The 25,277-nt window shown below is 47.1% G+C and overlaps 1 protein-coding gene across 2 annotated transcripts in view; it reads left to right on the top strand.

Moving 5' to 3' along the window:
- NTRK3 (neurotrophic receptor tyrosine kinase 3) overlaps window positions 1-25,277 on the top strand; it is a 218,511-nt gene that overhangs the window by 173,721 nt on the left and 19,513 nt on the right. Inside the window, exon 16 of one of the 2 annotated variants that reach the window (XM_036389613.2) lies at window positions 10,240-10,314. The exons of the other annotated variant lie outside the window; for it this stretch is intronic. Within the exon in view, the coding sequence (XP_036245506.1) occupies window positions 10,240-10,314 (75 nt within the window). The remainder of the gene's footprint in view (window positions 1-10,239; window positions 10,315-25,277) is intronic. 2 annotated transcript variants of the gene reach the window in all.

The raw sequence follows: 25,277 nt of genomic DNA on the forward strand, positions 1-25,277 counted from the left end.
GACAAAAATGCCTGGGTTTAGTGTAGAGGCTAATCCTGTACTCATCTCTAGGGAGAGACTCAATGAGCCAGGAGTGCCTTTCCAGCCTTTTCTCCTGTGATTTGTGCTCACACTGTTCCCTTGTCTTGCACACTCCCTCTGTACCTGTCTGCGCTGTCCTGCCTGCCTGATGGCAGCATTCCTGGGGGAACAGCATTTTTCCCTTCCCAGCTGCAGGAGAGATGTGATGTGAGAACTGTTTGGAGCACACTGCAGTAGGAGTTTGTCTCTGGACCATCCACCAGCAGGGAAAGGCTTCTCAGGCTAGGGAGCCATGGTTTCTAGCCTGATGCTTGCACAGGGCTGATTTATTTCTGCTTACAACATGTGTGTTTGGCATGGAGGATGATTTCCCCCAGCTACCCAGAAAGGGGTGGCCTATTGTCTTGATCGAATTCAGGAAGTTTTCATGATGTGATGGCTGCCAAGTGCAGTTACTGCGCTGGGGAGGAGGGAAAACCTGATCAGATTTGTGCTGAGATGCATCACCCCTCCCAGGCCACAGCACTGGATTGCCTCTGGGTTTAATTACCAGTGAGGCAACCAATCCTCACTGTGCAGCAGAAAAGCCCCTGCTGGGAAAAGGTCTCAGTGCAGTTACTGGGCAGTGATGAGGAAAGAGAGGTGATGTGGTCCCATAACTGCTGAAACTTCAGGAAGGAACAAGCAGGAAAGAGAAGAGCCCAGGGCAGGATGAGAAGCAGCACATGTGATTACCCAAGTTCTTGCCTGCCTTCTTCCCTTCAGCCCTGCTAATCCTGCCCCAGCCACAGGCAGTGTCACACTGCTAGACACAATCCCAGCTGAGCTCATGCTCCTGCAGCCCCAAGAGCCCTCTGTGCAAGGGCAGAAATTGCTGGCTGCTGCCACAGCTGGGAGGGCTGAGCTGATCTCCACAGGCCAGTCTATTGTTGTGGGGTTTTTTGTCTTCTCTGTGGTGGTGTCCTGTAGCCCTCATCCTGTCTGTGCAAAGTGCTTTGCTGAGGACTGCTCTGTGCTGTCTCATGCAGTGTGCTAAGGCTCTTCATTGAACTTTTCTCTGCATACACAAATTGCCAAATATGACTAAAGTAGTAAACAGTTATCACCTACCTGCCAGAGCAAGAACTGAGTTTCAGACCATCACAGCCTTTTGTTCTTAGTTGATTTTCCTTTCTTTGTTGTTGCTTACTTTCAGTATGTTTAAAATTTTGATCATGAAGTTAATTCTGTGTTATATCTATTAAAGTCCAAAGAAGGTTTCTAGCAAAATAAGGTTCTGATTGCCCACATTTACACTGGTGGCATGAAGGGCAGAGGGTTTACATCACCTGCCCAAGGCCAAAGCAGGAATTGGTGACAGAGCTGGGAAGCCTCTCCAGGCCAGCAAGAGCAAAATTCTAGGGACCAGGTGTCCTTCATTCCCCCCTCCAGGCACAGTCCAGCCACAATCCTCCCAGAGAATGAGCAAACAAGCTCAAGTGAGAGAACCAAACTGCTCCTTGCACTCAGCTCTGAAAGCTGGAGGTTTGGCTGGAGAATTGAACTTTCAAAGTCTTCAGTGCTGTCCCTGGTCACACCCATGATCTGCCTGGTGACGTTTCCAAGTCTGTTTCCCAGTGTTTGTGCATGGCAGCTTTCCCCTTTAGACAGCTGCCATTGCCAGCAGTGGGATCTGGAGCAAAGTTCTGCTGCAGTTGGTTCCAGAAAATACTGCTTGGTGTGTCCAATCTACAGCCCTGGGAGAAGCTGTAACTTGTCATCTTCTGGAAACACAGGGAGAAATCCCCCCCTCAAGTGACACAAAGTGAGAGGACTGGAGCTCTCTGCAAGCACTCTCTTCAGTCTGCTGGGTCTCTGTGTTTGCTCCTGCCCAGGCCCTGCAAGCCTGGATTGCTGGGTATGTGGCTGTATTACCGTGTTCCAGGCTGAGGATTAGTTCCTAGCCATTTCCTTTCTTCCCCATTTTTTAATCTTTTAAGACAAAGAAAGTACACCATCTGGCTCCTGCGTTTGTGGGATGCGAAATTGCTTTAACAAAGGTGAGCGGATTAATTTTCTGTTACGCATTTGGGTACAGAAAACAAACATTTGTGTGACAAAAACAGCAGAGAGGCTTGTTCCCCCTCTCCACAAGCTCTCCATGCTCTGCCTGAAGACTGATGCATCCTCTTCCTCCTCCATCACAGAGGGATCCCATCAGCTGCTGCCTTTTAACCTCCTTTTGAGAAGACAGCATGGACAGAAAATGATTGTGGAGGTGGAAGTGGAGAGGGGAGGTGGAGCAGCATCTGAGTGGAGAGAGGAGGAAAGTGGAGGAACTGGGGAGCCAGGGAGAAGTTGCCCAGCTCCTGTGAGCAGAGGGAAGGAGGGGCTGCTGGAGGAGCATTTCTGTGCTGTGTTGTGTAACGTGCTGTGCAAGCTTTGGTGTGGGTCTCTGTGGGAAGGCGGGATGGAATATATCCACGCTGGAGAGGAAAGGTTTGGGCGGATTTCATTTTCCTTGTTGTTTTCTCTGAAAATCCGTGTGGGTAGGTGATTTTTTTGAGGTATGACTCAGGACTGTGACAGCAGGTGGTGGGACGCTGCAGGTCAGGGACACGGTGCCTCAGCCAAGCCGAGGGTGGCGTGGAGACTGCAGCAAGTGAGGCACTGGGGGCCTGCCCAGTGCTGTCCTGGAGGATGTCTCAGTGGCTCTGGGGGAATGTCAGAGCTGGGGGCATCACCAGGGCTGAGATCAGAACCCCCAGCTGCTCTTTCACCCTGCACACTGGGGTTTCGTTGCTCCAAGAGCCCTTCTGTGGCTCTGGACCCACCCAAGCTCCAGTAATACCAAAATAATTTTCCATTTTTTCCCCCCAAAATGTGTCATTCAGGTCCAAAACAAAAATCACGTGGCAGCTGTCTAGGGACAGGGCAGTATTTCTTCATCTTCAGATGAGAACACAGTCTTAAATTGTACTCAAGACTCCTTAATAACTCCCAAGGGGATGTCCTGACATGGGTGGGACATCAGCAGTGAAGTCACATGCCAAAGAGAGGAAGGATTTATGTAGACATTAAACCTCATGAAGACATTCCTCTGTCCGTATTTCCTCTGTCCTACTCTTCTGGCATCCTGCTCCAAATCCTGGGCTGGGCTTGACCCTTCTAAGGGATTTAGCTCCATCCTTTCACAGACATCAGTCCTGAGTGTTCTCCTGGTCATTTCATCATGCAGAGCACTCCTGCTTGCAAAAAAAGACATATGCAGGACTTGAAAAGGGCTCTGGAATATTATTATTATTATTATTATTAGTAGTAGTAGTAGTAGTAGTAGTAGTAGTATTAGTATTAGTATTATTATTATTAGTATTATTATTAGTATTATTATTATTATTATTATTATATTTCTAGCGATGCAGAGATAATTATAATGACAAAAATGCTCCCTGTTTCTGTGTCCTCATCACTCTGGAGCATTGTTTGGATTTGGGAGAAAAAAGGTTTGCAGGAAGAAGCAATATCTTTTAATAGAACATGTGATATTGTTGGAAGGGGGAGAAAAAATGAATTTTAGGTGAAAAAACCCTCTCTGAGTTCTTATTTTTTATTGTTATTTTCTGTTGTATCAGTTGGTTTAATAAAAGATTAATATCTCTTCCCATGAACCTTGGCTCTCACACCCTTAGACCATCAGAACCAAAAAATTTCTGCTATGACTTTGGCCTTAGGTCAGTGTTCCTTGAAAAGCCTGGGATCCCTCCTCCTCTGAAGCATGAAGGTTTACTGTGCAAACAATTTATTTCTTCTCTTTCTTTGAAATGGCCAGCAAACCCCCCATATTCTTGATAATTTTCAGTACCCATTTAAGGTTGCTTTCCGATGACCATCCCCCATGTTGACCATCTCTTACTTTTCCTCTGCAATTCAAGATTGGCTTCTTTCTCATGGATACAGCCAGTTATTTTTCCACTGAGGTTTCCCTGTGTGCAATAGGTCACTGAGATTTAGCAGCTGCCTGGGTCGTGCTCCTTTGGAGGCTCATCCAGCATGGTGGGTAGCAATAACAGACAAACCTTGCATTGGAACTGGATTTAATCTGACCCACAGTTTTCTCCTTAGATGGCTCCAAAATAATCACAGCATCACTGGTGCTCTGCTCCCAGCAGCAATGAGCTCTGTGCAGAGGGTCAGCTGGACTCTCCCAGGTCTGCCTTTTTGTGCAGACTTGTCAGAGCCCCTTTAGAGCTCCTGTGGATCCCTCAGCTGCACAAACACCCACTGCCAGCCCCTGGTGTTTTCTTTGTGGTTTTTGCTGTGCAGCTCATGCAGTGTGGATCCCAGCACAGGGGAACAGCTGCCCAGCCCTGTCAGCACCAGGATGGAGCCCTGTGATGAGCGTGCTGGGGCTCTGAACCATCACCTGCTAAGGGAAATGCCAACAGGCACAGGGGAGGAAAACTCCCTCTGAATTCCTAGCTGGGATGTGGTACTACCTCACTTTGGGAGGGAGAATAAGCTGCCACTCTCAGATTTTATGGTAGAGCCAGTGTATACAGTAAGTCAGCTGTGGACAGAGAATGAGCCAGGTGTGCACTCAGACAGTGTCCTCAGGCTCAGCTCAGTGCTGATGGGGGGCAGCAAGCTCAGCCCCTGGCCACACTGGGTGTTGGGGGGGATCTGTTGTAGAAGATAAAATGTGTGTGTCACATTCAACCTCACAATCAGCACCTTTCCCAGCACATCAGTGCTGTGCAGATGCATCTGTGCACCACCTTTTCCTCTTCCAGCCCTTCTCTGAGGAGGAAAATGTGATGTGCTGCTCTCTCTACATCCTTTCTGCTCAGGTTTTGGGAAGGTTTCATATCTACAAATGTATGTTCTATTAGGAAGAGGACTTAGAAGTGAAAAGTGTTTTAATTTTCTCCTTCTTATCTGGGATTATGGAAATATATCTTGCTTTGTCAGACCTACAAGAGTAGGGGAAAAAAGGTCTCATAGTGACCTGGAGATGTGACTGATACAGCCAAGCAGAGCCACAGTCCTCCTATGTGCAAGAGTCTGTGTTTGAAAGTATTTATGCCCTTCTCAACATCTGTTTATCCCATGTATCCCATCACCCCAACCCCTGATTTATTTCTTTCCTTGTTCTTATTGCCACCACTCCTCCTAGATGACATCTGTATGCCTTTTTAGGTGTGGGTGGCTCATGCCATGGTGCCTCACAACTGTCCTGATTGGGGTTTTGGGTGCAGAGAAACCAGACTGCTCCTAAGCTGCAGTAGGGTTGGCAAGGGGAGGTGAGGGAATGGCTCTCAATGTGGGTGTGTGGGTGAAGTGTCTCTGTGCCTGTCCTGGTGTGCTCTGCGTGCAGGAAAAGTCACTGTGATATTGAACGTGCTGGTCTTTGATATCTCTGTGGCTCCTATAAAAACCTCTGCAAATTGAGTTTGTGGCACAGCTCCTTATCTCCTGAAAGGAAGATGTAACAGCATCATCTTGTGTTTTAGCCAGACATTTTCCCTCAACACTTCCCCATTTCTACACTGAGGGAAAAACAAATGTTGAGTCTTTTTTTTTTTTTTCCTCCTGTTTGGAACCTTAAGAGCCCTTCACACAAAGCAGCTCAAGTGCAGAAGAATTAATTGGGGAAATTAGGTTGTGCTGTATTCCTGGCATTTCCTCAGAAACGGTAATTGCCCTAATTCTCCACCCTGTCAAGACCTGCATCTGCACCCTGTTTTCTCCCTCCCTTTTTTCTCAATGTCTACCTGTTGTTCTCCTGCTTGAGTTGCTGTTTTCATGCTGTTGCCATTTATTTCATTCCAGTAATGAGAGGGATGTGGCAGGGGAAGCTCTCTCACAATCTGGTGACATCTTCTTTGAAGCACAGGCACAAAAGAGCAGTTTGTTTTTGGGAGATAAAAACTCACTCCCTGTTCTGGTACTTGACCTCCGCGCTCACCTCTTCTCCTGCTTGGGGTATGTTGCTGCTGTCACTGCAAGTCATTTGGCTCAGAGTTTTTGTTTAATACAGTCTCAATATTCACCTAAACACTGACCTCCAGCTAAATCCCTGTGTTCTTCCCAAACCCTCACATACCTACTGAGAGCTTATCAAACTTAGGATCTTTCAATCAAAGCTCAGCCCCATTTCCCAGGCATTCGAATTGAGGCTTTTGATTTCTCCCAAACATCAGGCTGAGATCCAGAGGACTGGGAGTTCAAAGCCTTTCATTTTAGCTTCCTGATGGTTTTTAACCTTCCATTTGCAGAGGTCAAAGATGTAGCCAAACAGGGAGGAATTGTTTGTTGTTCAGTATTTCCTGACCTAAAACACCTGAGGATGTCTAGGACAAGTTTGGATTCAACAGAGACGATTCTTCCAGTCCATGTCCTGCTGACTGGACTTTGGCTGCTCTTAAAAGCTGTCCAGGCTGATCTCTGCTTTCCTGGGATCTGGGGAGAGTCCTGGGAGTAACCAGTCAAGTGCTGGAGCCATCCCTGGGGTAGTGACACCATTCCCATAAGTTAGAGTCAGTTCAGTTCAGAAAGCTGGGGCTGTTTCTCAATGCAGCCAAACTACCCAAGCCTCTCACCTCTGCTGTAAAAACTTGAAATAGCAAATTTCCTGCAGGGAAGTTCAGGGACCCTTTCCTTCAAAGCAATTCCCTTTGCATAAAACTTTACTATGGAGGGCAGGACTCTTTTCTATTTTCAGTGTTCCCTGGCTGCAGCCAACAGATCTAGAGAGACAAGAGAAGCTACTTGTGATCCCTATCCATCCTTTAGTTTTTCCCTTCCCCCTGACTGTGAGACTGTTTTTCTTTCTCCTCTTTTAATTTGTTTTGTCCAAGTGTGGTTCCCAACACCTACTAGAGGTTGCCTGCATGCAGTGTGCTCTCTTCCTTCTCCTGTCCCCATTTGGAACATCCCATTAGCCTGAAAGCTGTGACAGACAGGGAAAAGAGCTCAATGCCTCCTTTTAAGCAAGATAGACTCTCCCTTGGTGGAGATCCATCCACAATGAGTTTCACTGTGGTGTCACCAGAAACAAGAAAGGATTTTGTACACAGTAGGTCAGAAACTCTGATGGTTCTGGGTTTTATCAAGGTGGGTACAAATTTAAACTGTATTTAAATTTAAACTGATTTTAACTGCAGCTAGAGCAGGAGAAGGTAGAGAACCTTATGCCAGCATATTATTCCAGCTCCATGAATCCAGAACAGGTGGACCAGAAAAAGTGTGGGTCCTGAACTGTTCATGCTTTGGGAGGAGCACTGCCACTTACAGTCCAGCAAGACTGGAATGTACAAATGTAAAACCTTCCCCTCTCATCTTGTCTAGGTTGTTAAACCCATTTCCTCACTGCAGTCCAGCTGGCCAGTGGCCTCTTCCTGCCTTCCCACCTGCAGGACCATGATCTCAGCTCTCCTTTACCATGGGTGCAGCCAAGAGGTCTTTTGTGTGGTGACACACTGATCAGGAAAGGTGGGGAGCACCCCCAAACCTCAGTGTGATCAGCAAAGAAACTGGAGGCAGAGAAGTTTAGTGAGATCATGGATAAATTATGCTTTGCTTCATGACAAACTGAAGGCCTCTCTGAAAAAATTAAAATGCAAGTGTCTTCATCCACATCCCTAATTAAGATGCTTGTATGGAAGGAAACCACTGCTTTTCTTTTTTTCCTGCTGGTTCCTGCATAGTCAGAGTTTCTCCAGGCTTTCCCCTCCTGATCCCCCAATTTCATAGTCCTGCCTCTCCCAGCTCCTTCTGCCCTCTATCTGGATGGAGAAAGGCCCTATTTTGAAAGCAGCTTTAATACCCAGGGCTGTTTAGGGCTCTGCTGTCAAAGAGAGCCTGTTCAATGTACAATCAAGGGGCAGCGATGCACAAAATTGCACACACACACGGAATGGGAATCTTTTCTCAGTGCGTGTTGAGCTTTGAACGCTTAAGTGATTCCACCTCTCTCTTCCCCATCCAATTATGTGGGCGACACATGATAAGATTGCTAAAGGCATTAGTGAGGGAAATCTTTATACTGCCTAATCAATAGTGTTCTGCTCAGCAGAAGGCATCTCCCCACTCTGGCCTCAGCCTTGCTCCTGTTTGCCTTCTGAAAGCACCTGGAGTTCACCTCCTCTCTATTTGGGCTGAGGAGACCAGGAGTTAAAGCAGCAGTGTATCTGTTGAGAATGGTTGTAGTTAAAAGAGTTTCTTTCTTTCTTTAAAAAACCCCAACAAAACAAAAAACCCAACAAATATATATAGAGAACCCTGCCAAACTCACATATCAGAGTTTTTGGAAATGTTTGCTGCAGAGGGACCTTCTGCCCCTTTCTGCTGTATGGTCCTTACAGGAATGGCCAAAAACCTTATAAGCAAAAGAGCTGGATGATAATTTTTCTGAGCATCACTGAGGCAAGACGCCAGATTTTATGGGCCACTAGACAGATCCAATATAGCAAATCCTCTGTTCCACTGTGGATTCTGAGACCAAATTATCAATTAATGTGAAGCATTAAAAAATCCAAATCCCTTTTAGTTCCCTGCAGTCATTAGTGACAAGATACAATATCTATAGCTCAAATGCTGTGCCAGCATCCCCTGGCAGCAAGGCAGAAACTTCACTCCTATTTTTTCCAACATATATGAAAAAACATATGAGATCAGTGGTTTTTACACTCAAATTCGGCTGCCTCTACATATTTACTTAGATGGAGAAATAAATCAGGTTTGGGTTACTCTCTGGGTTAGTTATTTGTTATTGGAATAAATGCATGGTAATAGATCTGACAGAGGGAGATGTTTCCCTTTCAGCTCTGTGTTTGAGGTAGAATTTGCTTTGTTCTGCACTATATTATATTGATGTTTTTCCCCCACTGCTGGATGACTTCATTTGCTCTACTTCTTTCCAACATCCGTGCCTCTGCCACAGCTGGCTTTAGGATGCAGTTTTATGCACAGACTTCTCTTTTGTTTTCCCCCAACTGTAACACAGAGACAACTTAAACAACCATCATGAAACGATTTTCTAAGCCTTTCCTCCCCCCAGTTCCTACCTCAACTTTTTGGGAAGGGAGGTGAGTCAGTCATCCAATGGGCAATTCCCCAAGCAGAATGAGCTGTCAGCTACATTCAGCAGCTCAGTCTCCACTGCTGATGCAGGGTGGCCAGGTGCCCAGGGCAATGACCAGCTGGACACACTCTGAGGCTATATTTGAGGTATTCCCCAGGTAGTTCTCAGCCTGAGTTCCTCAGTAGCACAGTTAGGAGTGTACCCCCAAACCACTGTGTTCACCAACTGCCTTTCCATCTTGGAATTTTGTCCTCGTGGGAACACAAACATCTCACTGGAAAGTCAGCAGACTTTATGCCTCTCATTCACTCCTAATGTGCTCACTGAGATCCCTACCCCTTTTCCTCGCTCCTATTCTGCAAATCTTTCCTACTTTGCTGCAGAGGAAAATGTAGTGCTGTATTTCCTGCCCCAGAATTTTTCTTTCCCCATCCCTTTCTAAACTTCAGGTTTCTGATTGCTGGCAGGTTTGTGGGTGATTTGGAGCTGTGGGATCAGCTATTTTCTTCCCCAGCCTGTGACAGTACTGATGGGACAAAGACTTTTGGGCCAGTGTAGGGTGATGAGTGAGATGCTTCACTGGGACATTTGGCCAAAAATACCCTTAACTCTGGCTGGTCTGAGCTTATTCAGTGAAGATATCAGGCCTAGGCCTTATTCTGCTGGCAGAGGCAGATGAGTCCCTGCACCATGCTCAGGAGGGCTGGCAATGAGCAAGAAGTAGGATGCTGAAGTACCAGATACAGAGCAAGTGTCAAGCATCCGAAAATTTCTCTTGTCTGGAGAAGAATTCTGGGTCCGCCAAGGGATGACATTCTGTGTGAGCATTCTATGTGGCCTCACAGTCCAAGAAGAAGTTTCAGGAGGCTGAGTGCCCTTGACTCATGCCCAGTTCACCCTCTCTGTGCACTGGTGCAGGTGTGGGGAGCGAGGTGGTGGCCACAGGGGCCAGAGGGTCTCACCTGCACCACGCCCTCACAGCAAAGGCTGAGCAGCGTTGGGATGTTGCAGCCAGCAAAAGCCTTTTGGTTCAGTTAAAGACACACCCTTTCCCTTCTTGTCCCCTTGCTTCATCCCCCCCATCCCTCCCTCCCTCTCTCACCCTTCCCTTCTCTTTTGTTTGTCTCCTTCCCTTGTTCTCACCCATTCACTGTCAGGAAGGGCCGCGTCTGAAGGGCCAGCTCAGCGCAGCGTGGCAGCGACAGAGACTGGCACCGTCGGCAGCTGCAACAGTGAGTGCATCCCATACCCTGCAAGTGGGGGACTGCTGCTGCTTGGGCATGAAATGACTCCTGGGGCGGAGGGGTTTTGGGAACAGCTCGGGTTTTGTGCGTTTGGCAGTGAAGGGGCTCTGGACTGTGATGGGAACTGCACACACGTCTGCTGTAGCGGCTCTCTGGGGCTCCTCTGGATGGTGAGGTAATATGGGATGAGTGCAGGAGTCCCCAGTGCCACCTTCCTGTGGGGGTGTTCAGGATGTGTCTGCACTAGTGGACAGTGTGGGCTGGCCTCTGATGGCAGCAAGTACAGCGCGGTTTGTCTCTGTGCAGCTAAACCACCCTGCGGCTCCAAGCAGGGTGGCATTTGCACTGCTCGCTGGGACTGTCCCTGACCCGTGTTATCCTCTGAACAGCTGCTTGGACAGTCAGACTGGGTGGTTGGATTGTCACATGCCAGCCCTGACAGCTTTTGTGTGCTGGTCTGAGCACACTCCGGGTGTCTGCAGCTGTGATTGAGTGGATGCACCCAACACTTCCCACTGCTGCTCCCATCCCTTGGCCAGAGGGGTTGCTGTGAGTTTGAAGCTCTGACAGAGCAAAGGAGTTTGGTTCTGCCAAGGGTGTGGCTGATGGGAGCCATGTGAGCTGTGTGAGCCCGCTGAGGGTTGGTGACTCCTCTGTTCACCCTGCCCTCCTCCCACAGAGCAAAGCCAGCATCCCGTGGTGCTCTCTGCAGGATCCTCAGCTCAGTGTCCCCTCCAAGAAGCTGCAGGGCTGCTGAGGCTGAGCTGCAGGAGCCTGAGACAGGAGCAAACATCCAGCTTGGTTGTCCTGTGGGATTTTTCTGCTGGCATACAAGGAAATGCTCTATTGATCCAGAAAGTTAGGGAGTCTTTGCTTGAGTCTGTTTTGGAAGTGGATGGAGCTAATCCACCCTAAGACACTGAACAGAGCAGTTATGACCCTTCATGGTTTAAGGCAGGAAAGTGATGACTTCCACACTTTATTTCCCAATAACTTCCCTGTGCCAGCAGTCCCAGAGATGGGCATAAATATTTGCAAAGTAGACATGTCTGGGATAAATCACCTGGGTCCAGTTACTGCAGCCTCCCTGTGGACTTTGAGGGGAGGTGTTTGCTCCTGGCCAGGTGATGCAGGATGAGTGTAAGGACCCCTCCTCCTGCTCCAGAGAACACCTACAATAGCTGAATGGATCCTGCAAATCCTTCCTGGGGTCTGTGACACAGCAAGGCTCTGGCACTTCCTGACTGTTGCCAGAACCAAATGGGAGTGTGAGTTTAGATATTGCTGATTTTGCAGAGGGTATGTCAGCAGATAAGAAGATTTGCCACTGAAAGGTGATTTTGTTACGCTTATGCCTTTCTGAGCCAAAATTGAATTGTGGGGTGTGGATGGGAATTTAGTTCTAAGCACTGATGTAATTTTGTATCCTTGGCCCTGAAGGCAGTTTTAAAAAAATTATTTTCCCCTGTGCCCTGACACTATTTTGTTGCCTTTGAATCATGTCCTTATGACAGAACAGATACTGGGGTTGACCTTTGCAATGTGACATAATAATATGTGACTTCTTCATAGCTCTTTTCATTCAAAATGCTTGGCACACTATGAATCTGATCTTGCAACCACTTGCCACTGGGCCTAGCACTCACTGCTCCAAGCAATCCCTGGGGAAGCCAGAGGAGCACAGAATTGCTACACCTGGTATTACTTGCAGGATCAGGCCCTGGAGAAATGCAGCACATCTGTGAATAACCACATCTTGGAGAGAGAAAGCCTTACCCTCCCATTTATCATTTTTATTCACTATCAGAATGCCATGCCCAGCACTAACATGACAGCCTCCCCTTGGCTACAGTGTCATGGCAGGTGATGCTGGGGCAGTATTCATAGCTATTATCTACCAACCCTCTTGGCTTTTTTTTATTATTTTTTTCCCATCTCTAAAAGCCTGTTAATTAATTAATTCCTTTAGCTTATCCTGCACCATTTGATCCTGCAGAAATCACAGCATTTTATCTTATTAGCAAGTGGGAATTAAAGAATTAAAACTACTAGGGGGGAAAAAAGAACATTATCACTTTCCCTGGGCATCACTTCTGAAAAAACCTTGCCCTGTACCTTCAAAAACCCCAAGCTCAGCCCCCAGGGCTTGACAAAGGATGGGAATCTCAGATCAGTGAATGCTTGGGCAGAAAAGTGCTTTGTGCTCTGCTCTGCCTGTTTTGAAAGGGAGGGCAGAGCCAGGCACAGGGACAAAAGCCCAGCAGTGAGATCCCAGACCTGCACTGTGCTGCAGGTCCCTTTCCTGCCACCATAGGAAATTACATTAGTTCTCCTATGCCTCAGTTTGCCATTGTTAAAGAGTGATCTCTGTTTGTGCTCACCAAGGATATTCACATTAAATAAGATTGCAAGGGACACACTGCAGCATTGGGAAACAGGTAAGTACCTTAGGAATATGTAGGCAGTCTGTGAGCTGAGACATTTGAGGTACTGTTTTACAGAGAGTGAATTTTGGGAGTACTCAGTGGCTGGAAAATGCAAAGAAGGAAGCAGGTAGGATCCTTGCACCCACCTCTGCTTGGTTTGCTCTAGATCAGTAGAATCAGGAAAGATAACTGCTCCATCCTCTTCTTGATGAGAATTGGTTAAATCTGGGGATGGGGACCCACTAACCATCACCAGGTAACTACACTCTTCACCACTGTTTGCCACCAGCAGAACACTGCATCCCCACCACACCCTTAAAAACTGCTTTGAATAATTACTTCATTAGGAGTAAAGAGATCTGGAAAGGATTCCCTGGATCATCAAATCCAATCCCCTGTTGCATCAATCACATCAGATTTATCTTTTTCATAATCAAGCACCACTATTAACTGTGCTCCTAAGGGGAAGAAGACAGTCCCAGAATCTCATTGCTTTAAATCATAGCTGCCCCTGATTTCCAGTCTATGCTTAGTCATGGCCCATTTGTTAAACAGCAGGTACCTGGCGTGGAAGCAAGAAATTTAACACAGTTTTATTAAAATATCCACCCAGAAATCCTCACCACAAAAAAATGCTGAGGCTGCAGAAGAGAACGTGCAAGGTCAGGTAATGATAAGGGGGAGGCCTGAGCTCAGTCTTGCCTCTGCCTTGTAGAACAGACTTCACATCATCTCTTGAGTGGTCAGGTGAGGAACAAGGCAAAAGTACTCTCAGCACAAAGGAACCTTGTTGCTATTCTTCACCATCATATTCATTGTGTAACCCTCTGTCTCTCTTGCCAGGTATAACTAATGCTGAGCTAAACATTTGGCTATTTTTTTCCTTTTGCTGACAGGCTTTTCCCTGCCATTTATAGCTTCACTGTGCAAGCCATTACCTGCACAGCATTTTTGAGAAGTCAGTGAGTTCACAGAATCATGAGATTGTTTGGATTGAAAGGGACATTAAAGACATCCAGTACCTCTCCCTTGCAGGAGAGGGAACACCTTCCACTGGACCAGGTTGCTCAAAGCCTCATCCAGCCTGGTCTGGAACATTTCCAAGGGTGGAGTTTCATTGTCCTGTTTTGCAGATTAGGAAAGGAATTCCAGAGTTATCAGCCACAACAACCCATGGTGCTTCAAGGGCAACTTTTCCCCTCCAAAATGCTCCTGCTTTGTCCAGTGCAGTCTGACTGACTCCAAACCATGCTGGTGCTGCCCAGGCAGAGGAAGGCGCCTGGTGCAGGAGCCTGCAGTGTACATTTCATGCCATGAAAATTATGGGAGGCTCTAAACTCGTGATTTATCCAGTTAGTTCATCTTCATACACAATGGATAATAATACAATGAATGGAGAAATTGGTGAGCACAGGCTCAAGTGTAAAAACTCAGTGTAACCCATCAGGTGTGGTGACCCAGGCCAGCTGTGACCTGGTGGCACATGGAGGTGGTGCTTAGCTCAGGCCACTGCTGCACAGAATGGCCAGAGTGACTAAGGAGGAGGGTCCTTTGCCAAAACCAGGTTTGGAACTAGGACACTGCAATCCCATGTTTGCTTATTTAACTTGGCAGGTATTCAAGTGAAACAGGCACAGAGGGGAGGTATCAGAGCTGATCTCAGTACCCACATGTGGGATTTTAAGTTTCTATTTCAGTGCTCATGCTTGGAAAAGAAATGCAAGCAGACCCCCTCACCCTCCTTTTTCCTTTTTCTTTTTTTTAAAGCACTATTTAAATGTCATAATAATCATATAGTGCCCACCTTAATGTGCTGAACAAATTAAAATATTTTATTAGTCTATAATCTGAAAATCATTACTGTGCTTACCATAAAAAACTGCAGGTCTTCAGAGGGAATGATGTCAAAGAGTCTGAATTGAATGCAAATATATTTTGTTGCTGTGAAGGTAGCAGGGGTCAGACAGGCAGCCCCCAGCCCCAGGGCAGCAGGCTGTTAGCAGGAGAGGGAATGAAATGCCTCTCACAGTGGGGAGGGAGAAAATGGATCTCTTGGCTGATTTTCCTGGAGTTTTGTGGGGTGAATGCCTGGGTCTGGGCCTGGCTGGTTGGGATGGTTTCAGAGGAAAGCTTTGGTGCTGCTCCCACCCACCTGCCTGGGGTAAGAAGGTGCCCCAGACAGCTCATCCCAGCATGGCTGAGCTGCTCAGAACCTCTGGCTCCATCCTGCTTCCACTGACAGCCCAGGTTCCTGTTCCCCTCAGGCATCCACATGCCCCTGGTGCCCCCTTCCTTCTGCAGATGATTCTGGATGTGTTTCTCCAAATAACTGCTGTGTCTCTTCAAAACACAGCTCTTCCAGCCCCAGGAAAGCAGCCTGTTCCCACAGCAGCCTCTGGCAGCTGGCTCCCAGAGAGGCCAGGTGACAAGGCAGTCCCTGCTTTGGCCAGGTGACCCTGGACACTCCAGAGCAGTGGCTCCTGAGTCCCTTGCCCTGCACAGAGCCAGTGGGCTTCCGCTGGTTATTCCTCACTCGCCTTGGGCGAGTGTCAGATGGTTCAAAGATTAATTACCTTTTAACTGGCTGTATTTCCATCTCTGCAGAAGGCTGCAGCTGAAAAGACAGGAGTTCTGGGATCATTTACCCTGGTATTACACAGCAGATTACCCTGTACTTACGAGGTCACCAGTTACTGTGTAATTAGACCTCCAACGCAGGGAAGTCTGTGATAGGCTTCCACACCACTCTTCTTCCTGGTGCCAGAGAAGCAGAGGGATGGCAGCAAAGTGCAGGCTGAAGCCTCATTAGGTGCATTTAAAGCTGTTAAATAGTTTAAAATTCAGGTTGGGGGAGGTGCAATGAGAGGGTAGCAAGGCCACCTGTACCTGTCAGAGAAAGGGAGCAAAAAAAAAACCAAAAAAACCCAGAGCAGTTTGTCTAAGAAATGCAGGAAAGCTAAAACAGAAAGGAGGGCTGTGAGGGTGATCCACGTGCCAGGTAGCTGAAAGGCAAAAAGCTCTTCACGTGTCACCAGGGACAGCTTTGCCAGTGGTGAAGGACTCTGCTGAGCCTGAGACCCTGTCCATGTCCCTGGCCATGGTGTGGGATGGTGTCCATGGAGCCATGGAGGATGCTGCAGTGCATCAGGACAATGCCTCTTGCTCCAGATTGCTCTCCCCCACTTCTCACGTGCACCCAAATCAAACACCTACTCACAGAGCATTTGGAAGAATGACAAATGCCTTTGATTGTCAAGCACAAATTCCAGTGGCAGCACATTGCATCTCTTGAGTGGCTAATAAAGCAGCAAGCCCATTCTGATCAATATACAGCAAGTAGTGCTGTAAAGTGAGGTTGTGCCTGCCCCAGGCCACGTTGCATTTTGTCTTTTTAAACCATGTCCTCTTCAAGCCAAGCACAGTCTCTTTTCAGTGGCAGCTCCCTAGAATTTCTGGCTTTCAGTGAGCCAGTGAAACAAATGCTGTTCTGAAGCCCCTCCATGTAAAGAACCCAAGTTAAAGAGCAAAGTGTTTCTACAGCAATCATTAGTTTAAATACTCTTTTATTACATGGTCACATGTCTCCAATTCATCCCCACAAAGAGCATCCATACAGTCAACAGCTTCTGAAGAGGTGAAGCAGAAACAAAGACAGTGTGAAGCCATTGATTACTGAGGATAGAAAGGGCAGTATGTAAATAATTTGTCTGAAGGATGACCAGAGTGGGGAGATGTGTTACCTGATTGCAAATATTTACAAAGTTGTGAGCTTGAAGGTTAGAAAATGTTGAGAGAAGTGTATAGAAGTTAGCACAGGGATAATGTGGTGAGGATGAGTGGGGAAAATCAGTGTGGCAAGCAGGAAATTTCCGTCGTGTAGGCAAGATTTGTTCGTGATTTCCTGAGGGAGGCTGTGGGTTGTTCACTTGGTTATATATGGATTGGCACCCATCAATACCTTAGCAAATCCTTTAGGGCCTGCTCTCACAAAGGAAAGGGAGAAGAATGAAATTTAGTGGATGTTTTTTTCAGCTCTACTCTCCCCCTGTAAAGCCTTTTCCTAGGCAGGTGTGTGTCATTGTGGGGGCATGGCGCACACACACCCCTAACACTCCTGGACTGGAGGGGATTATCCAAAAGAGTGAAAGCGCCAGGGCTTTAAACCCAGCATCTGTAGTCACGTTTATCCTTGAAGTAAATGCTCCAGCAGTGACATAATTGAGGGCTGTCCTGGCTGCTCAGCATATGTCTGCAGGGGTCATTCATCCTTTCTGACACTGCAGAACATTAGCGGTTTTTAGACTCACTTTCTCCTTCCGTCCTTCCGCTTGTGGCTAACCCTAATGGAGAGCTGGTGGCTAGAGACTCCTCTAGGAAAACTGGCCTGTTTGGAGAGTTGACTGTCTTGGAGCAGTCCTAAGTTAGGGCAAAACCAGGCAGATGTGTCCTACTGGGTGCTGGGTTTGTGCAATGGCCCCAGCGGGGCTGGTTGGGGTGGAGGGTCTGGCTGGCTGCAGGAAGGGGAGCAGAAGGCAACTGGTGATATCTGTGATGGCCACTTAGTGCTCGAGGGCTCTAATGGCATCTGGGAACCAGGTTCCTGTGTTTGTGGGTTTGCTTATTTATTTATGCTCCTGACTAAATAAAGTAGGGAGGAAGAATTTTAACACAGTGGTTGAATTGCATGGGACTGCAGCAGCTCTGTCCTACTCAAGGGCATCCAAGCAACTTGATAGAGAATGGAGGGAACTTCAATGCACAGAAAGTCTTAGGTGGAAAAATAGAGAAGAGAATGCAAAGCTTGATTCCTTCAAATTTTTAAAATTTATCTTGTTTTCCAGCAGAATCCTGCAGCCCAACCCCAGCCTCACCATTTGCACATCACATTTTATTTATTCCCCTTCCTGGTGCCACTGCTGCTCCCCCATGACAGCAGTGCTGAGGTGCTGTCTCTGTCCTCTCCTGTGCCTGTCCCTTTGGGGCTGTTGCCACCATCTGCAGCCTCTCCCCTGCTTGCCACACCAGCTTTGGGCAGGGATGCTTGAGGCAGGCACAGAAAGGAGATGTCCATGGCAACTTCCCCTAGTTTAGGTCTCAATAAGTTTAGCCAAGACCATCCTTGTCCCCAGTGTGTCCCTACAGTGCTCTGACTGATGGAGGGTGGGGGGTTCAGGTTGGGGTTTGCCCTGCTGTGAAATGCAGGGCTTCATTCAGCAGTGCCAGAGCTGGCACAGCTTTCCCACCGGCGCTGATGGGTTTAATCACATCATTAGTAGGTGTGACACTGCAGCCTCCGATGATGAGCTCTTTATTCTAACACAGCTTTCAGCGTGTTTATCTGAGATACCATCTGTGCCTGCACTGCCTTCATTAGGAGAGAAAGCCTCTGTATCTTCTGACATTGGTCTGTATTTCTGTGATGTTTCCCTGCTGAGAAACCACTGTTCAACTAGAGGGTGAGAACCCACACCTGAAGGAAAGCAATATTACCCAAAATGCCTAAATGGGCCAAATAGACCATTAGGAAGTGCGCTGTTTGGAGGAATCCTCAACTGGTACACAAAACTGGCTACAAGAAATGATCCAGCTGTTTTATTCCTGAAAAATTTTCATCTTGGTAAAGCATTTATGCCCCATGCTTAATCTAAAGTGCTGTAAGTTTTCAGGCGAGCAAAGAACAGATTTTAATTTTTAAAATACTTTCTATTTTTGTACCTCCATACCATGCTTGCACATAGAAGTTTTTGGGTTGCTTGTCCAGGTTTTAGATACAAAATCATTAAGATTTGTGGGTGCAGATCTGAGTATCTAGCCTTCCCCCTTAAAAACTCCATGGTATATGTTGTATATATTATTAACTCTATACAATATATGCAGCTATATATTTTTGCAGCTGTCGATTGATCAACAAAGTGGCAGCATGGTGTGCTCATGGTGTTCTACTGCTCTTGACAAGATTCACAAAACACAAACCAGGCAGGAGCTGCCACATCACAGTCTATCTACACATAGAAAAAGGGAATGCTTCCATAGAGAGGTGGCATGCCCTGGCTTGTATCAGTTTTCTGTCTGCATGCTGCCAGGCCGATGCTCAGCGAATCTGACATTAACAAAAAGTAGATTTCCAAACAATCTTGCCTAATGAATTTTGAATATTATTATGATTAATGCTAAGGCAGTTGAACTGATTATCCAGTATCCAGAAGTAATGGAGCCTTATCTACATCTTGTGTAGTCCTCAGTCAGGAATGGCTTTGGCTGCAGACAAAGATGAGTGTTGTTGGTTACCCAGAGGGGAGGCACTGGCAGGACAGAGATGGAAGGGAGATGATGAGATACCCATCTGAAAGCATTTCAGCACGGAGTGATCACACATGCAGGTTCTTTATTGCTGCTATTTCCTAAGCTACATTTCTCAGGCCATTTTCAGACTTGACTTTTTTACCATCAGGTTAAGATTTATTGGGCAAATATTTTTCCTCCTTCCCAAAGCCAGAAACTGGGTTGATTTTCATTCTCTGCATCACCAAAAGAACAGAATCCTGATGGATGTGTTTCTTGCATCATGATGGTTTAACTTGACTTCTATCCTATTAGCTTTTGAGCTATTAAACATCTTTTGTAGCATTACCAGCGAAATGATAATGCAGATCATCCATGGACAGCTTCTGTTGGCACAAGCAGTCTTTGCAGACTCCAGATCCCCCTTAAAGCTGGACCCAGCAGAGAGCTGCATTGTCTCATGGGTATTACATGTCTCTGAGCTGGCCTGTCCTAAGAAAGTGTGTTCTGATGGAAGGGTCTCCAGCCTTGTGAAGACAGCTGATAAATCTGTGAGGTGCCTGACAAACTATCTGGAGGCTGTAGTTTGAATAGCTTTTGGTGGCATTCCCAGCCTCTGCTGTTATCTGGGCAGTGACCATGGGAAAGGTAGCTTTTGATCAGCTGTGATGTGTGCCCATCATGTTGTGTCTGTGACGCAGAGGACTTCAGAGGCCACCACTGGCACACACAGGTCCACAGCTGCCCTGTGCCCACCCACAGCTGAGCAGGGAACTCCAGACTCTCCTGGAGAGCTGACCAGAGAATCCTCCCCCAGGGCTTTGCTCTCTGAGTTCCCAGTGTGGGGCTGTGTCATTCTGGACCACCAGAAGGTCTCAGTAGGTGGCCCAGGGAATCAGTTTGGCCATGTCTCCTCCACCTGGGAAGGCTCTGGCAGCAATCTTTAGGAGAAGGGTTCAGGACCTGCTAGGAGCTGGTGCTGCCCTTGCTGACCTTTTTACTACAGGTTTTACAAACTACAGCTCCTCTGCTCCCATAGCCCCCCCTGGCTGGATAAGGCATGGGGGGGGGTTTCTCACAGTTCATATCCTGGTGTTGGAGATCATGGCTTTTGGAGCTTTTACTCAGATGAACATGGAACTGGCCATCCCTCTGCAGGCTGGTTGTGCAGCTGTTTGCAAGCAGTGAGTGCAGATGCTTTGAGTGTTGGGAAGAAAAGGTGAAGAGTGAGTTGTAGTAAGGTGCACACCAAGCAGATTACTGGCAAACACAATTAAAAATATATGTGCAATTTCTCCTCTGTTTCCCTTGTCTTAGCCATCTTCTGCATTACCTCTGGCATTTTTAGACAGTAGATAATATGGCTGAGAGGACTCTTGGGCACAGGCAGCTCTTAGAGCAGCAGTGATTTATCTCAGACCATTTTGAGGTAGAAGAATTTACCTCTAGCTACAGCCACCCCTCCATGTCTGCCCTCCCTCATTTGCATAAGTAATTGGCAGCTTGTTAATGGCTCATTAAGAATGCTGAAAACCGTGGGATTAAAACACACTCAGTGGAGCAGAGATGAGGGGTAGGGGGGGAAAGGTTGCTGTCCCTGCTTGCAAATTACACTGCTTGATTCAACGTGATTCAGAATTACAGGTCATAAAGCAACTAGATTGTTAAATGAAGTAAGAAAAAACAATGCCAATGGCAGGTTTTATTTTTAGACTCATGTTTAAACACAGTATGTGCATCTAGGGGGAACAAACAGTCCCTTGCCAAACAGTCCTACTGACAGCAGGAAGCTCTCACCCCTGTCTCGGTTTCACATTAACCCTGCCTGGTCAGTGTTTCCTGCTCCTGAACCAGTCCATCTGGCTCCTTACATCACCTCGTGGCAGGGACATTTGGTTCCTTTTCCCATGTTCTCTCTGGGTAAATCCAACCTTCTCACCTCTAGCAGCAGGCAACCAGCATGTTCCTTTCCTTGGGCACGACTGGGACACCCAGCACAGCTCCATGCAAGTAGGAGAAACAGCTCCAGGTTGCTTTGTGTGTTCTGTACATCTCAAAAATCCCTAGAAAACTGCTGTGAGATGTCTTTGGTTGCTGACACGCAGGGAGGCAGGCAGGCAGCCTTTTGCTGTGGCACTGCCAGAGCCTGCAATGCAGGAGATGGTTGGTGTTGCCAGTGAGAATTGTCAGAGGATCACATCTGCTGTTCCTGGAGAGTGGGGTGTGCTGAGGACACAGCCAAGTCAGTTGAAAAGTTTGATGGAAGCTGTTTGCTGACTGTTTAATCTCCCTTTCAGCACTGGCTATGGCAGCAGTGACTGCAAAGACACAAGAGGTGAAGGCAAGGACAGGGCTATGATGGCTTTTGAGTCACTTTGAGGAGGCTCAGCCCATGGGCTGGGGCAGCCACAGCACACCATGCCTTTCCATCAGGAGAACACCCTGGGGATTTTTGGAGGCCAAGGTGATTCTGGCAATGGTTCAGTCTCAGCTACAGCTAGGACCCTTCTTCCTGGATAAGCTGAAAGGAAATTACAGATAAAACACTTGGGAATCACATCCAGTCATAATTTGCAGTTAAATTCAGCAACCTCTGATCTAAACTTGGGTACTTAAGAGCCTACTAAGGTGACAGTTGAAACCATGAAGTGGGGACAGCTAAGGTCAGCAAAGCTCAGCTCTGTCTGGCATGTCAGAGTTAATCCCTCTGCTTTGTAAAAGGTGCCCAGGAATCTGTCAGGACTCACAGAGGCAAAATACTGGCACATCTGAAAAATTTCTCAGTGCAGCTGGATCCAGGCTGAGGGCAAGGAAGGAGTGTGTTCTCCTGGATCCCCAGCCAGCAGCATGTGCTGCTCTTTGCATCACCCTGAGAAGTCACCTCCTTGTGCCCCAACCTGAACTGACAAACATTGACTCACAAAGGCACAATCTACATCAGCTTTGTTTGTTGTTCTCCAAGAGCTCAACTTAGCCAAACAGAGCAGCTTTTCCTCCTTCTTGCTTTCATTGCTTTTTTTTTTTTCTGCCCTTACATCCTCTCAGATGACCCTGAGAGCCACCTGTGGCTCTTATTCATACAAGGCTGTCCAGAGCTGCTGAATTAACAGCACATCCTGCTTGCAGCAGGAATCAGCATGTCCTGATGGGGACTTACAGCTGGCTGCTGGGGAAGGCTCAGAGCTGCATCACCCAGCTCCTTCAGTTGAGCTCTAAAGGACATAAGATTTACTGTGGTCCAGGCTGGGATGGCATCCAGGCCTGCAGGGAAAGAAGATCCCAGGTCACCCCTTCCTACAGCAGCAGGAACAGAGATGGCAATCAGAGAATGTGTGTCTTATCACTAGGTTGAGTGGAATTTCCTGGAGAGGAATGGTGCCAAGGTCTCCACAACTGCTATGTGATTCTGTACAAGCTCAAATGTCTCTGCTTCCTGCACAAAAATGGAAAGTTCAAATAATGCTGCATGATGCAAAGACGTCTACAGTGGTTCTTGTGATCTTCCCAAGGCAGGAGCAGAGCCTCCATCAAGTGTGCCAGGAGCAGGAGGAAAGGTGTCAAATGACCTTGGAAAGCAAATGTCAAATGACCAAGGAAAACAGAAGCACTGGGGTTTTTTTTTGTTGTTGTTGTTTGTTTCTTTCTTTCTTTCTTTGGTTGGTTTGGTTTTTATTTCAACATTGCAAAGGAAACTGCACAAAACCAAAAATAAGACACAGGCTAAGAACATGCAGGAGACAAATCCCGTTCTGAGCTGAGATCCACGGAGGTGCCTTCCAGCTGTGGGTGTAGAAAAGATGGCTCAGTAGTTCCCCTTTGAATGCTGTTTTTGACTACAGCCTTGATATGTGAGCTGGGAAGGGGGAAAACAGTGTTTCCCACCAAAAGCTGCCTTTAATGTGCTAGTATCTGTATTCCCACCAGTCCTAAATTTGCATGAGGGTTTTTCAGCCCTACTCTGGTTTTGATTTCCAGGTTATCTCTGCTGGTGGCCCAAACTGTGGATTTATTGCACAGTCTTTGCTGAACACTGCTGCTCCACTACCTGCTGCTGTACTGCCAGACTCACCAGGGGATAACATGTCATCTTTTCCTTTCCTAATCAGCTGGATGTCATTCAGGAAGCTGGGACAAGGAGAACTTTTCCCCCAGACACCAGCTTTCCTTGGTAGCAGACAAACCTCAAGCCTTATAATACTACATGTACATAGAACTTATATAGCTTTACATCCTCAAAGTGCTGTACCAGCATTAAGTAATTATCTCTCTCCCTAATGGCCATTAATGCTGGCCTTTCATGAACCTCCCCCAGCTCCCTGAGGTTCATATCTAATCCAGCAATAAGCTGCTCAGAGGGAGGGGCTGGATATCTTGCAAGTCCAAGGTTTTGGATGTGTAATGAGGCTTCAGAGCAGGGGCCAGGTGCCCTGGAGTATCAGAAACACAGAGCTGTGGACCAGGTCATGACCCTGGGAGCATCCACTGGAAAGGGATGGAATCAAGTAGGTGATACTGTGATCTTGAAATGGAGAGGAAGAAAACTTTGGCTGCTCAGAGGATGTGCACTGATTGCTCTATTTATTACCAGGATAGCATTGTGAAGAGAAAGAGCAGAGCAGTGGGAATAGCGTGTCAGTGTGGGCATGGGGAGTTGATCTAGGGAGAGAAAGTTAGCTAAAAATGTCAAACAAAGCTAGACAGCCATGGCAATGGGATAAAGAGGCCAGTCTGCAGATCTGTGAAGCATTAAAATAACAAGGCAAAAGGGCAAGCTGGGCAGCATCATAGGATTTAAAGAGAGGAGCAGAAGAGGATTTACTTGTCTTATTTGCTTGCAAGCAGAGCCCTCTTCCAAGCTATGGAGTGTCTCCAGGGGAGATGTTGTAATGCCACTGTTTCAGGACATTTTACCCTTGGGGAAGGGGAGGCTCCCTGTTAGCAGGGCTCTCCTTGCCCTAGCTCCCAAATGGAGAAGATGCTGTCAGAAGAGGACATGGCTGTTTCAGAGAAGTCCCAGAAGTAGCACCTCTTAACAAACACCAGTTCTGCATGATCACTTATTTCTGAAGCCTGCTAGACCCAGCTCTGAGCAAGCAGAGGCTGAAATAAACTTTCACCTTCTCCCTAAAGGCATGGTAATGATTCTTGCCAAAGCCAAGGCTATGCCTTGTAAGCAGGCTTTGCAAAAGAAGAAAACAGCACCCATTTTTTCAGCCTGATTTAATAGCATCATTTTGGTTTTATGCTTCTGGCAATGGCTGGTCCTGTAAAACAAGTGTGTAGCTGTGGGAATCACGTGCCAGTCTACAGTGGCAGAACACAGCTCACAATCACTACATGTTGTGCAAAGGATTTCTGTCACCCTGGACACACTCTGCTTCCTGTGGCATCACTGGCGCAATCCCTCTGTGCTCAGCTCTAAATCATTTTGCTACATCATCAAATAACAGGGTATGGCTGACTGCAGGCCAGGAGGACTTGGTGTTCATTTTCTGCACAGCTTCAGAGCAGGGCCTTCCCCTGCTCTTCCTGCATCTGTTTTCTCATCTGTGAAATGGGAATTTTAATCCTAATCAGTTTGCAAGGGAAGCAGTAAGGGATAGTCAAAGGCAATCCTTTAAAGGGTAATAGCCAGTCTTATGTGCTGGGTTAGACATTGGAGTGGGTTTATGGTAGAGTTTAATTGATGCCTGTTCTGCTTATGGCTGGTAAGTGCAAGGCTTAATCTTTGCTTTTGAAAATGTGGCACCCTGTTTGAGATGCAAAGGATGCCTCTGCAAGGAACACCTCATCTCTGAGCATAGCTGGGCCGGGTTTTGGGACCCACAAATTTCTGGGCATTGCTTGTTTGAATTTTCGCTCCCAAATTAATTTGATTATTAATTGTTACCAGATTAATTTGTAGTAAAAGCTGTGTCTCACATGGCTGGGAGGAATGCTTTGGCTGTTCCTGAACTTCAACCTATGAGCTAAGCCAAGATTGTGTAGTCACATCCTTGGGACAGCTCTTGGCTGTGTATGTCATTTTGCTGGCAGGTCGTCACCAGAGTGTGTCTAGAGGTGACCAAAGCCCTTGACTTTATTTTAGCTTTATTTTAGTGCTTAGAGATGGCACTACTGGCTTCTCTGCTCTGTTTCCAGGGCCAGACCCTTGAGTGGTGTAAATCAGGATCCTCCCTTTTGAGCAGTGCTGCTGTGATACTGTCTGTGTAAGCTGAGGACCTGGTTCACACATTCTGAGCT

Source organism: Molothrus ater, chromosome 13 (assembly GCF_012460135.2).
Source record: "Molothrus ater isolate BHLD 08-10-18 breed brown headed cowbird chromosome 13, BPBGC_Mater_1.1, whole genome shotgun sequence".
NCBI classification, from domain to species: Eukaryota; Metazoa; Chordata; class Aves; order Passeriformes; family Icteridae; genus Molothrus; species Molothrus ater.